The sequence below is a fragment of the Chrysochloris asiatica genome, unplaced genomic scaffold, assembly GCF_000296735.1.
Source record: "Chrysochloris asiatica unplaced genomic scaffold, ChrAsi1.0 scaffold00129, whole genome shotgun sequence".
Lineage (NCBI taxonomy): Eukaryota > Metazoa > Chordata > Mammalia > Afrosoricida > Chrysochloridae > Chrysochloris > Chrysochloris asiatica.
The window spans coordinates 9,553,755-9,566,653 of record NW_006408647.1 but is presented as its reverse complement, the minus strand read 5'-3'; the positions used below and the strand labels follow the sequence as shown (position 1 = coordinate 9,566,653).

Genomic DNA, 12,899 nt, shown 5'->3' with positions numbered 1-12,899 from the left:
GAATACAGCATTTTAAGAATGGGAGTATATGACTGAATACAGCATTTTAAGAATGGGAGTATATGACTGAATACAGCATTTTAAGAATGGGAGTACATGATTGGACTGAATTTTCTCCTTTACTCTCTCATACTTAATACTTGCCCAGCTCCAGTTTGGGGATAAATAGGATAAAAATAAGAAGTGGCTTTAAAGATTTTATATATTTTAGCACTTTGATGTGTTTTTCAGTCTTTACGACTTGAATCTTTTTGTTTCCATACCAACATTTTTGCATGTCATTTGAAAAACAGCCAGGGTTTTAAATTGTAGATCTTGGGCAACCAGGCACAGAATTATTTCTAAAATAAAAATGAATTGTTTTAATGAAATATCCCATGCAATGCTAAATAACAAGAAAGGTTGTTTTATAAAAGTGCTTTAAATCAGTATAGACAACTTTTACTATCCACTTAAGACATTAAAATTTTTGAAGATTCAGTGAATTTCTACATAGTAGTATAATGCTATCAATATTTTCATACTTGTGTTGAAAATTAAGTCCTCTTAGAAAATAGGCAGGTGGTAATGAAATGTTTTGTTTTAAGTTTTTAATTTCCTTGAAATTAAGTTTCTATAGTAAAACATCACACAACTATGATCTTTCATCCATAAACTAATTTTTCTCCTAAAAGTAGGATTTGAACAATTGTCATATGCCAGTCTCTTCAGTATACTCAGTATTTCCTTCTAAAATAGTTCACATATATATATTTTTTTCTCTTAATGTTAAAAATCACTATTTTAATCTCTGAGAATACATTAAGTGTTCTTTCATACAGATTTCTCAATTCTTTTCTACAAGTTCTCTAAGAAAACCTTCCTATTTGCCTCTATCCATGCTCTTGAAGATGCTTAGGGATCCAACAATGTGAATTCTAATACTTATTTCAACCATATAGGTGACATCAATATATTGAATTAATTTTCAAACGTACAAAGAAAATGCACCGACAAGAAAAAAAGCGCATTTAAATATCTCAGATGCTACCAATCCATATTAAAATTATAACTTAAAAATTTTTATTCAAAGTCACAGTCATCTTGAAAATTGTTTAGATGTGTTCATAAAATCAATCAGGAAAATGGACACTACAGCAGAGTGGTGTCAGAGAGCTAAAGCAGAATGAACGTTGACAAACCTCAGACAGTAATTGGTTTAAATAGTGGTAACCATGGAAACTGTTCTCTTAACATCAGTGGCCTAAATCCAGCATTGGATAGTGCTATGAAAAACCCAGTATCTCTTTCAAAACACTCAACTCTATTTTTAGAGCATATGAGCAGTGCCAAATGCACTGCTCTCGTAGGTATTTCCTCCAGTACTAAAATGGTACACATACCAAGACATGTCAAGAACTTTCAGCAAAATTTTCTAGCACTACTTGTACTTCCTTGGAATGTAACATCACACTATATCATCTACTAAAAGGCACTAGAAGTTGGGAACACTTTTTGGCAGAAATAAGTATGCGTTTCTACAGAGTTCTTTCAGAATTAAAGCGTTAGTACAAAGTGATGGAACGGAAAGGAAACTCACATAAATAAAACATTTAGCGAATATTAGATGGTACATGTTCTTTGAAACAATAGCTTTGTCTGCTTTGTGCCAGGTGTATTATCTTCAGTGTTTACAACACTAAGGTGGTGGTGGTAGTGATTATGTGCTGTGGAGTCAGTTACAATTCTGAGAGATCTTGTATAGGGTTTCCGAGGTTGTAAATCTGTAGGAGCAGAAAGCCTCATCATTCTCCTGTGGAACTGCTGGTAGTTTTGAATTGCTGACCTTGAGGTTAGCAGGCTGACTCGGAACCACTATGCCACCAGAGCTCCTTAACACTAAGGTAGATTTTATTATCTTCATTCGACTGGAATGTCCATAATATATGGCATTCTGTTTCCAGTGGCGCAAGCTAAAGCAGTGATTATGTGCCAGGGTTGAGATGTAGATACATGACTATCTCACTTCACAAACCATGTTCTTACAGCAGCAGCACTGTACTGAGTACTTCCCAACTAACACAACTAACTGTCAGAACTAGGACTCAAATCCATTATCAGTCTGACTCCAAAGTCTGGGCACTCTGTTCACTACACTATATTATTTCTGAGTTGTGAAAAGAGATTCTTCCTTAGTCAAAATATATACTTAACACTGAAGGTTTACTGGTCTTAAGTAATTCCTTATTAGTGTTTGCTAACTAGTAATGAAGGTCTGGTGTGGCACTATGGGTTAATGTGCTGGACTGCAAGGGTGTTTGAACTGGAATATTTGAAGAAGTTATTTATTTACTTGTTTTTGTTGTTTGTTGTTAAGTGCCACTGAGTCAGTTTTGATTCACAGTGACGGTGTATAGGGTTTTCAAGGAGGAGCTGGTAGGTATGAATCACTAACCTTGAGGTTATCAGTCCAGTGCCATGCCAGGACTCCTCAATAGTTTACAGGATGAGCCAAATGGGGTAGTTATTGCATTTATAGTGCCATTAGGAAAGCATGTCATTATAGAAGGGAAAAAGTAATGTATAATAATGAGTCCTGGTGTGGCACTGTAGGATAAGCACTAGACCACAAGGTCAATTTGAACCTCAAGGTTGGTGGTGCGAACTCACCAGCTACTCCTTGGAAACCCTATACAGGGTAGCTATGAGTCAAAACCTACTCAAAGGTACTTAACAACAACAATAATAATCAGTAACAGTACTTGCCCTTGGCCAGGCACAACTCTAAGTTCTTTAGTTATACTGACTATTTATTAACATACCTATGAAGTAGGTACTAATATTATTCTCACATAATCAGAAACAGATACAAAAGGTTAAGTCACTTCCCTAAGGTCACACAGCCTAAGTGGCAGAGCCAGGAATGAAATCCAGTGATCTAGCTCCACAATCCATGTTCTTAACAATAATGTTATTGAGTCTCTCTCTGTAAAAAGACTTGGAGGAATTTAACAAAAATAAATAAATAAATACAAGCCAATGCATCCTGTTCACAAGGTTACCAACTGAGTGACATTTCCATGGAAGTTATTTATCAGTAAACGTCTTGTACAGTGACTTCAGTAATCTGCTTACAAAGTTTCTGTTAGAGGGCCTGCTTTCAAGTGTGGCGTATATACCTTGGATTCACTTCTTAAGACTTGTTCTATGACAACCTCCCACTTCCTCAGCAGAGTACATCAGCTATTAAGAACAGCTATTAAGCTCCAAGGCACTTAAGAAGAACATTAAGCACTGAGGTGGTGGGGTGGTGCTCAGAATGATGGGAAGCAAAAAAAAAAGAGAGAGACATTCCAAATAGATGTACTTTGTTTAAAAACAAAACAAAACACAGGTATAATTAAGGGCACAAAGCATAATTTTAATTTTATACCTACAAAGCAATATTTTTCTTATAAACTATTTTCTTCAACAATGGGAATGCTTACAGTGACCAAATAAGTACTGAGGCAGAATAATGACACTAAGGATCAAAGCAATTTACTCACATCAATTAAAGGCATACTATTTTCAAAAGGAAGTAGAGTTTACATTTTTAAATAGTTTTAACCAATATATATTCTTCATAATTTCAGAAATATTGTAGTTATTTAATGGAGAGTAGAGCTACTACTAATCTTACCCAACATAAAAACAGATTTCTTCACCAATGCGTAATCAGAGTATTTAAATGTTCTACGAAATTATAAAGACATTGACTTGAAAATGCACAATCAGCATTCCTAATTTTTTTTTTTTTTTTTTCCTTAGAACAGACTGGAAAAATTCCCTTAATCCTAATCAATCATCTGCTGTTTACTCTGACAAGTTGGAAATGATAGAAAAACATATGTAGGGTACAGATGATCATCTTTCTACTTTGTGAAAGCACCTTCTTTGCTATGGTTCACCTCAAAAAGGTGGGGGTGGACAGCCTAAGTACCCATTAGTGGAAGAATGGATAAACAGCCTTTGGTACATATGCACAATGGAATCCTATGAGACCTTGTGGAAGCTACACCACGGAATCCTATGATAACGTGGAAGCTACAAAACACCTCAAAACATGTAGGAACCTTGAGGACATTATGCTGAGTGAAATTAGTCAGTCACAAACTGACAAATATTGGATAAGACCTTTCTTGTAAAAGCTTAATAAAATATTTCCACTAAAAAAAAAAAAAAAAAGGTGGTGTGGGAGTACCTTAACTTTCATAAAGAACCTCCCAGAGAAAGATAATAAAAGAAATGAAGTACAATTTTGTTTATATAAAAATGATTTATTTCAATTATCAGTTTGATAAATTAGAAAGCTGATGACGATATTTTTAATTTTGGGTGATGGAGTAAAAAACCCAAGTGGGGACCATGTCTGACTTCCACTAGCTTCACATGGGGGAGAGAGAATCAAACTCAAGATCAGTCCAAGGCAGATTCCTAGGAAGCAGAGTTCAGACATCCACCCTGCAACTTCCTTTACCCTACTGGACACCAACCATCCCTCCCACAGCACTCTCTGCTTCACATGTGGGTTTCACAGTCCACTGCAATGGCCACACAGAACTCTTAACAATACTCACAATATCAGGTTTATTGGGAAAGTGAAAAGGATATAATTCAGGATCAAAACCAATTCAGGATGCAACAGTTCTCCAATAGGGAACGCCTCTTGTCTGCCATACTGCAGGCATACCTCACTCTTGTTTTCAGCCTCTCAGCCATGTGGTCCCTTGACCTCTGCCCTGCTTAAGCACATGTTACAAAGTTCCTTTAGCCAGTTTGTGAATGCGCAAAGAGCACATTCTTTAAGAGAGTCTCCTGCGGAAGGCACTCAGCTTTATTCGGTTCAGAAGCCTAGGGAGCTGCTCTGTCTCTCCATGCCACAGCCTCTGCTGTCATCTCTGCCATTGCTTGTTGCCACTGCCTTTTGCCATAGGCTCTGCAGTCGCTATTTCTCTAGGTAGGGATCTCTCATATCACTCGTGCTCTTCCTTCTGATGGCCCTGGGATCTTCCCTCTCTGCTTCTGACACGGCTCCTTTTAAGCCTAGCTGGAGGGCAAAACTAACCAATCCCAGTCTTGCTGTTGTTGTTAAGTGTTATCAAGTCAGTTCCAATTCATAGTGACTGTGTATAGGGTTTCCAAAGAGCAACTGGTGAGCTTCAACTGCCAATCTTATGGTTCAAACTGACCTTGCAGTCCAGCGCATTAACCCACAGCAACATATCAGGACTCCCACTCAATTTGCATGGTCCCATCCAATCACTTGGTAGGAATTAAGAAGACTCTAAACAGAAAATCCATATCAAGGAAAATCAAGGCACCGTATGGGGGAAGAAGGATGAGAAATTTTAAGTAAACCCAAGTCATTTTTGTTATTATTCTACCAAAAAGGATTTTCAACAACAGAGAGTTGTTGGTAGGGGTGGTTATATGCTGTTGAGTTGGTTCTGACTCATAGCAACCCTGTATAAGGTTTCTGGGGCTGTAAATCTTTACAGAAAAAAGCCTCATCTTTTTCCTGTGGAACAACTAGTAGTTTCAAACTGCTGACCCTGAGGTTAGTAGCCCAACTAGTAAACAACACTCTACCAGAGTTCCTTACAGAGTTGGTGGATGCACTAAAAACAAAAGTCAGGTTAGGCAGCAGGTCTCTTGCTCTGCCTGAGAGTACTAAGTAAATGATCCCAAGGTACTTTGCTTTTGTTCTTTGCTATAAAGGCAAACAGGTCATTTTAAATGTCACTTGTATATGACTGAAAATATAAGGAACAGCCAGAGAATCAGCTGAAGGGATAAAGCCAATGAAATAAGAAATAATGTGAATAAAATACAACTTTTATACTTAAAAACATTTAAGTTTCTGAAAAACTATATATGAGGGTGAACCAAAAATGATTCACACTCTGGTTATACTAAAACTTCTGTTGGCTGCACTGTTTAATCAGCGTTTTCTGTGTAAGGTCACTGCTGTGCAGGTGTGAACACGGACACCTGCAAACAAAATTTGGACCAATACTTGATGGAAGGTAAAAGCTTCTTTAAAACATTGTTACTGGAGAGGAGACATGGATTCATCACTACAAGTATGAGAGCAAACAGCAGAGTATGGAATGGAAACATCATTGATCACTAACCAAGAAAAAGTTAAAAAGTCAACCATCAGCTGGAAAAATGGATGCTTACAGCTTTCTGGGATTCTCAAGGGCCACGATTGGAACACTCTCAGGAAAAAAGTTCAACGATCAACCTTGCTTCTTACAGTGAGATGCTCACTGAAGAGCTAAAGCATAAACTTCAGCATAAACAAAGACGACTGCTAATAGAGTTATGATCTCGTATGACAATTCAAGTCTTCACACCTCCTTCCACACTGTTGACACTCTGCAAAAACTTCAATTTGAGTGTTAAAGCATCTTCCCCATAGTCCTGATCATGCTCCATTAGACTTTCACCTGTTTGGGTCCCTGAAAGCAGCCCTTCGAAGATGAACATTCACTTCCAATAAAGAAGCGAATGTGTATATTTTTAGCTCGCAGATCAGGCTAAAACATTTTTAAATAAGGAAATAAATATGAAAGCCTATTGATAGATGGACAAAATGTATTGAAAAGCAAGGAGACTATATGAAAAATGATGTATTTGTCTTTTCTAAATGTTGATTAAAATAAATTCTACAGCAAAAGTGTGAATAGTTTTTGACTCACCTTCCTAGATTTTTATTCTTCCACAGATTTTTCTCCATCCAAGGTAACCAAATAATTTAATTTTTTTATCTGTGACATCAAGCCTTAGACAATAGTTGTCATCCATATTTCTGTTTCAGCATTCAACTCCAAAAGGTACAAACTCCTGACTCATGAACACCCTATTTAGTCACTCACCACACTCCATTGTATAATTCAGAATTTCTCTGATTAACTAAGAAAGTTGAAAGAGATAATCAACCAGGTATTTTCTAGCACTGTTCTAGAATTTTTTGGTTCAGTGATACAGTGATTAAATAAATGAATATCTTTTATATTAAAAAAAAAAAAAGGGATTTGCAATGAAGAAGTCAATGGTCTTGAAATTCTATCATTGCGATGTCTAGGATCATTTATATCACCGAGGCTATATTTTCCAACTACTGGTCATTCTTCTTTGTTTCTAAACTTTGTATACAATCATCAACAATTATCAATACATTATGACTGTGTGTTTGATTAATTCCAGATTGAAGAAGTTGGTAGAATGTTTTAATTTCATCATTACTGGCTTTAATGGTTGTTGCATAAATTTGAATAATAGTTGTATTAATGATCTTCTTTGTAGGTATCTGGATATTATCCTATCACAGCATTGTACTTCTTGATCTTGAAATGTTCTTTTTGATGATGAATGTGATACCATTCTTCTTTAATTTGTTATTTCTGACATAGTAAACCATGTGATTGTCAGATTCAAAATGGTCAACACCAGCCCAGTTGTCAAAGACTTCATTTTGCTCGAATCAATCATCAACACTCATGGAAGCAGCAGTCAAGAAATCAAATGAGGTATTGCATTAGGCAAATCTGCTGCTGCACGTAACTCCTTCAAAGTATATAAGAGCAAAGATGTAAGTCTGAGGTCTAAGGTGCACCTGACCCAAGACATAGTATTTTCAATAACCTCATATGCATGTGAAAGTTGGACAATGAATAAGGAATACCATAGAAGAATTAATGCATGTGAGTTATGGTGTAACAGGAGAATATTTAAAGTACCACAGACTGCCAAAAAATCAAATAAGCCTGTGTTGGAAGAAGTACTGTCAGAGTGCTCCTTAGAAACCAGATGGCCAGACTTTATCTCTCATTCATCAGACATTATCTGGAGAGACCAGTCCCTGGAGAAGGACATCATGCTTGGTAAAGGGTTGGAGAAAATGAGGAAGATCCCCAATGAAATGGACTGGCACAGTGGCAGCTGTAATGGGCTTAAGTGTAACACTGATTGTGAGGTTGGGGCAGTACTGGGAAGTGTTTTGTTCTGTTGTGCATAGGGTCACTATGAATCAGCAGTGACATGATGGCACCCAATAACAACAAACAACTATGCCTAGGATATCGATGTCTATAAATCCATTTACTTTTTGACAACTTCCAATTTTCCTCAATTCATAATTAGTACATTCTATGTTCTGATTATGAATGGATGTTTGCATCTGCTTCTCCTCATTTTGAATTGTGCCCCATCAGCAAACGATGGTCCCCAAAGTTTTACTCCATTAGGATCATCATGGTCATTTCTATTTTGAGGAGGCAATTATTCCCCAGTCATAATTTTGTGCCTTCCAACCTGAGGGGGCTCATCTTCCAGCACTACATTTGACAACATTCTTGTGCTACTTATCATGTTTCCAAATTCAATATTCCAGTGCTATCTGACAGTGTTTCACTGCTATTCACGAAGTTTTCAGTGGCTAAACATTCGGAAGTAGTGCACCTCTCCTTCTTCTGAGTCATAGCCTGAAAGCTCAGCTGAAATTTGTTCACCATGGGTGACCCTGCCGGCATTCAAGCTACCAGTGTCATAGCTTCTGCCATCTCAGCAACAAGCAAGCCACCACATGCAACAAACTGACAGATGAGTGGTGGTTAGTGGTCCACAGATTTTCTACCACTTTCTCAGAGGCCTTAAGAAACTGAAGATATACAGACCTCCCTAAACACAATGCTAATGAACACCAAAAGGTGACTGCTACCAGGCCATCTTTCCTATGCATAATTATCCCTGTGAAGTCTCAAACTAAACCACAATAAAGGAGTATGGTCCAGTTCTGTATTTACAATTCTGGAGAGTTAGTAGAGGCAATATGAAAAGGGAAGAATCCAGACAGGGATGATAAGGTCTAAGCAGAAGAGATTCTGGAAGGGTTGAATGATTATCCTGTGCAGATTGCTTTAAGGCTGTCTCATGACTTACACTCAAATTTCATTTACTGATTCAAATTATTTACCTGGTAAATCAGAGAAGAGAAGAATGCATTCATTAAAGCCATTGGCCAAAAGCCGGTCCCGCAGCTGCTGAAGAATTGCTACTCCAATACAGAATGGGAAAGAGGAATTCCCAAGTAGTAATGTATCCCACAGGTGAAAAATTTTGTGCAGTGGGAATACATCTGTAAAACAAGAAAAGGAATAAAATAAAAATTAGAACATTAACTTGTTTTACTACATTGTTGTTAAGTGCTGTCAAATCGGTTCCTACTCATAGCAACTCTGTATAGGGCTTCCAAAGCGTGGCTAGTGAGTTTGAACCACTGACCTTGCAGATCAAACATATCTTATGGTCGAGTGCTTATCCTACATTCCACACCAGAACTCCATGTTTTACTGTACACACAGATATTACCTTATGGTCAAATTTTTATTGGTTTTGTGAATTATTGATTCCTAAGGCACTTCTGTTGTGGCACTGTAAGATCAGCACTGGGCTTCGAGCGACAAGGTCTGTAGTTCAAACCCACTAGCTGCTCCTAGGAAACCTTATACACTATGAATCAGAACCAATTCAACGACATATAACAACAAGGCATTACAGGATAAACACTCAACTGCAAAGTTGGTTTGAGTAGCAAGGTCGGTGGTTCAAACTCATCAGCCACTTCCTGGAACCCCTTATACAGGGTTGCTATGAGTCAGAACCAACTTGATAGCACTTAACAAAAACAATAATAACAAAGAACAGATCATCAAATTGGTCATATAGACATTTTCTAACCTCCGTTAAAAGGAACTCTGGTAATGTAGTGGTTATGAGTTGGGCTGCCAACCTCAATGTCAGCAGTTTGAAACTACAGCCATTCCATGGGAAAAAGATGAAGCTTTCTTCTCCCATAAAGATTTACAGCCATGGAAACCCTATTCAGGGTCACTATGAGTTGGAACCGACTCAACAGTACACTACCACCACCAACCTCCATTAACAATCTTGGTATAGATATTCCATTCATTATATTTTTTTCCCAGATTTTTTCAGGTTATATTATTCTCACAAGTTTACATTCCTAGGTGAACTTTAACTTTTCTTAACACATATTATTATTACATTTTTATTATATACTCTAAATAATTGTTTATTCTAAAAAATTTCTATTTATAATTTTTTGATGTTTTGCAATTTGGTTTTTTTTTTTCATGTAAAAATATATTGTGGATATCTTTCCAGGCCAAAGCTTATAGATCTACTATCAAATACTGTATTGCATTTATCATATATACATATCTAAGTCAGAATATTTATTGCAACTATGTTAATATTTGTACTATTTTCTGAATATTATATGTTTACAAAATCTGCTTAATTTCTTGAAGAATCCTAGTTTAGGAAAAAACAATAGAATTTGGTATGAAGAGAATCTCTTAACATTAAGACCTACTTGGCTGGAACAGTCACCCTCTAAAAATTTTTGTAAATAATATTGTTATTGTTGTTAGGTACTGTTAAGTCAGTTCTGACTCATAGTGGCCCTGTATAGGCTTTCCAAGTAGCAGCTAGTAGGTTTGAACTGCCAACCTTGTGGTTAGCAGTCCAGTGCCAAACCAGGACTCCTGCCAAGTCAGCTCTGACTTATAGTGATCCTATATAGGATTTCTGAGGAGCAGCTGGTGGTTTGAACTGCCAACCTTGTGGTTCGCAGTCCAGTGCTGTTCCTACAACACAACATCAGGAGTCCAATATAGGAAACATTAATTTCTTTTTTAATAAGAGGCAGCAATTATACTAATGCCATGACATACTGGTTTTCATTCTATGAAATTATTATTATTTTTTTCTCCACTGAGGTAAACATAATTAGAATTCTTTTGTACTCAAATCTGTGTGTTTGAATTACATAAGGATGCTTATCAATCTGCTTAATATTATTATAAATATAGTATACTGGATCAGAATAGAATTGTCTTATTGCTAATATAATATTGAAAGGAAAGAGAAAATGATACTTACGGGTAAACATGGTGAGAAACCAAGGGATGGCATAAAGCTATGTATGGGAAAAGAAAGGGAAATAGGGTATGGATAAAGAAAAAAAAAAAAAAAAGAGATAAATTAGAATGGTTACCAATAAACTGAATGGTTAGCCAAAAAGTTCTTCTTTCTATTCTACACCATTAAAAAATGAATGTAGATAATCATAAAGATATCTGCCTACATTACAAATGCTTTAGATGAAACTTATACCACGTGGTATTCATCTAAGGCTACATTCTAGATCGTGGACAATCAAAATGCAATAGTAGCATATTAATATCAAAGCCAATTATTTATCTTCCAGAAACTTCTCGGAATTTTTTCAACAACTAGGTCACAATCTCCTTTTCCATATTATTTTCTGTAATTATCAACTTCATCAATCTCTACAGAGAAATTGTGCTTCTGATGAAGATGAAGTAACAGAGATAGGGTTTACCCTCACAACCTCACACCTAAAAAAATACAGACATAATATATGAAACAATGTACAGATTTTAGACCACAGGCAGCACAGGTAGTAACTATGGAAAGAAGGAAAACAGTTTAGTGCATGCACAGTTGCTAGGACTCAGCACATGAAAGAAGAACTCAGATAAAGCATGGTGGCCACCCTAGGGTGAGGACACAGAGCTGGAAGTCTGGGGAGTTCAATATGGCTAGAATTAGTTGGTATGACACTGGAGAAGAAAGAGTTATACAAAGAAAAAGCTCCACAGATCTGCACAGAGTTACCTTTTAATCTTTGGAAGGTACTGAAGATCACATATGTCTAAGCAAACTACACAAAGCTAGAGAAGAAACACAACAAAGCAAAAACATACACATACTACTCCTGAAAGGATCAGAGGGGAAAATGACCAAGGCTTACACAATGGAGTCCTGGTGTGATGCTGTAGGATAAGCACTTAACTACTAACTATAAGGTGGATGGTTCAAACCCAGCAGCCACTCCTCAGAAATCCTATATAGGATCACTATGGGTCAGAACCAATTTCATGGCATTTAACAACAACATATAATATAGTATACCTTCCTACTAGTCAGAAACAAAATAAAACAAAAACAGACAAAGCCATATAATAAACATGAAACCAGGTATAGTACTCCGAAGGTTAATACTTTATTAACAGGACAAAATCATGCCCTCAGATTATACTTCTCTGGCTTCACTTAAGGAGTCCTGGTGGTACAGTGGTTAAGTCAAAGACTGACAGCCTGAACCCACTACTTACTCCATGGGAGAAAGATGTGGCAATCTGTTTCAGTAAAGATTATACACTTGGAAGTCTTAAGGGGTAGTTCTACTCTGTCTTGCAGGGTCACTATGAGTAAGAATTGACTCAGTGGTAATGGATGTTGTTGGTTTTTATCCCTACTTAATAAACCTTAAAATAAACCTTGAGATATCATGCTATTTCTAAGCAATTTAACTACATCACCCACATAAAGGTCAAGAACATGTCTGTTGCTGTTGCTAAGGGCTGTCAAGCCAAATCCGACTCAGAACGACCCTGTACAGGGTTTCCAAGGAACAGCTGTTGAGTTTGAACTGTCTACCTTGTGGTTCAAACCAACCTTACAGTTCAGTGCTTTATCCCACAGTGCCACTCCAGGATTCCAAGAATATTTTGTTGTTGTTGTTAAGTGCTATTGAGTCAGTTTCAGACCATAGCAACCCTGTACAGGGTTAACATGGAGTAGCTGGTGAGCTTGAATCACTGACCTCATGGTTAAAACTGACTTTGCAGTCCAGCACATTAATTAACCCACAGCACAGCACCAGGACTCCAAACGAACATTATCCAAAACTTTCAAACATTTATTATCTTTGGTGGTAGTGGTTGCTAGCCATTGAGTTGGTTATGACTCATAGCAACCCT

The 12,899-nt window shown here is 36.9% G+C and overlaps 1 protein-coding gene across 3 annotated transcripts in view; it reads right to left on the bottom strand.

Annotated features, from left to right (window-relative positions):
• TBCK (TBC1 domain containing kinase) overlaps positions 1-12,899 on the bottom strand; it is a 343,431-nt gene that overhangs the window by 134,877 nt on the left and 195,655 nt on the right. For all 3 annotated transcript variants that reach the window (XM_006869331.1, XM_006869332.1, XM_006869333.1), the window contains 2 exons: positions 10,993-11,029; positions 9,002-9,163 (listed from right to left, as the gene is read on the bottom strand). In XM_006869331.1, coding sequence (XP_006869393.1) covers positions 9,002-9,163; positions 10,993-11,029 — 199 coding nt within the window. The remainder of the gene's footprint in view (positions 1-9,001; positions 9,164-10,992; positions 11,030-12,899) is intronic.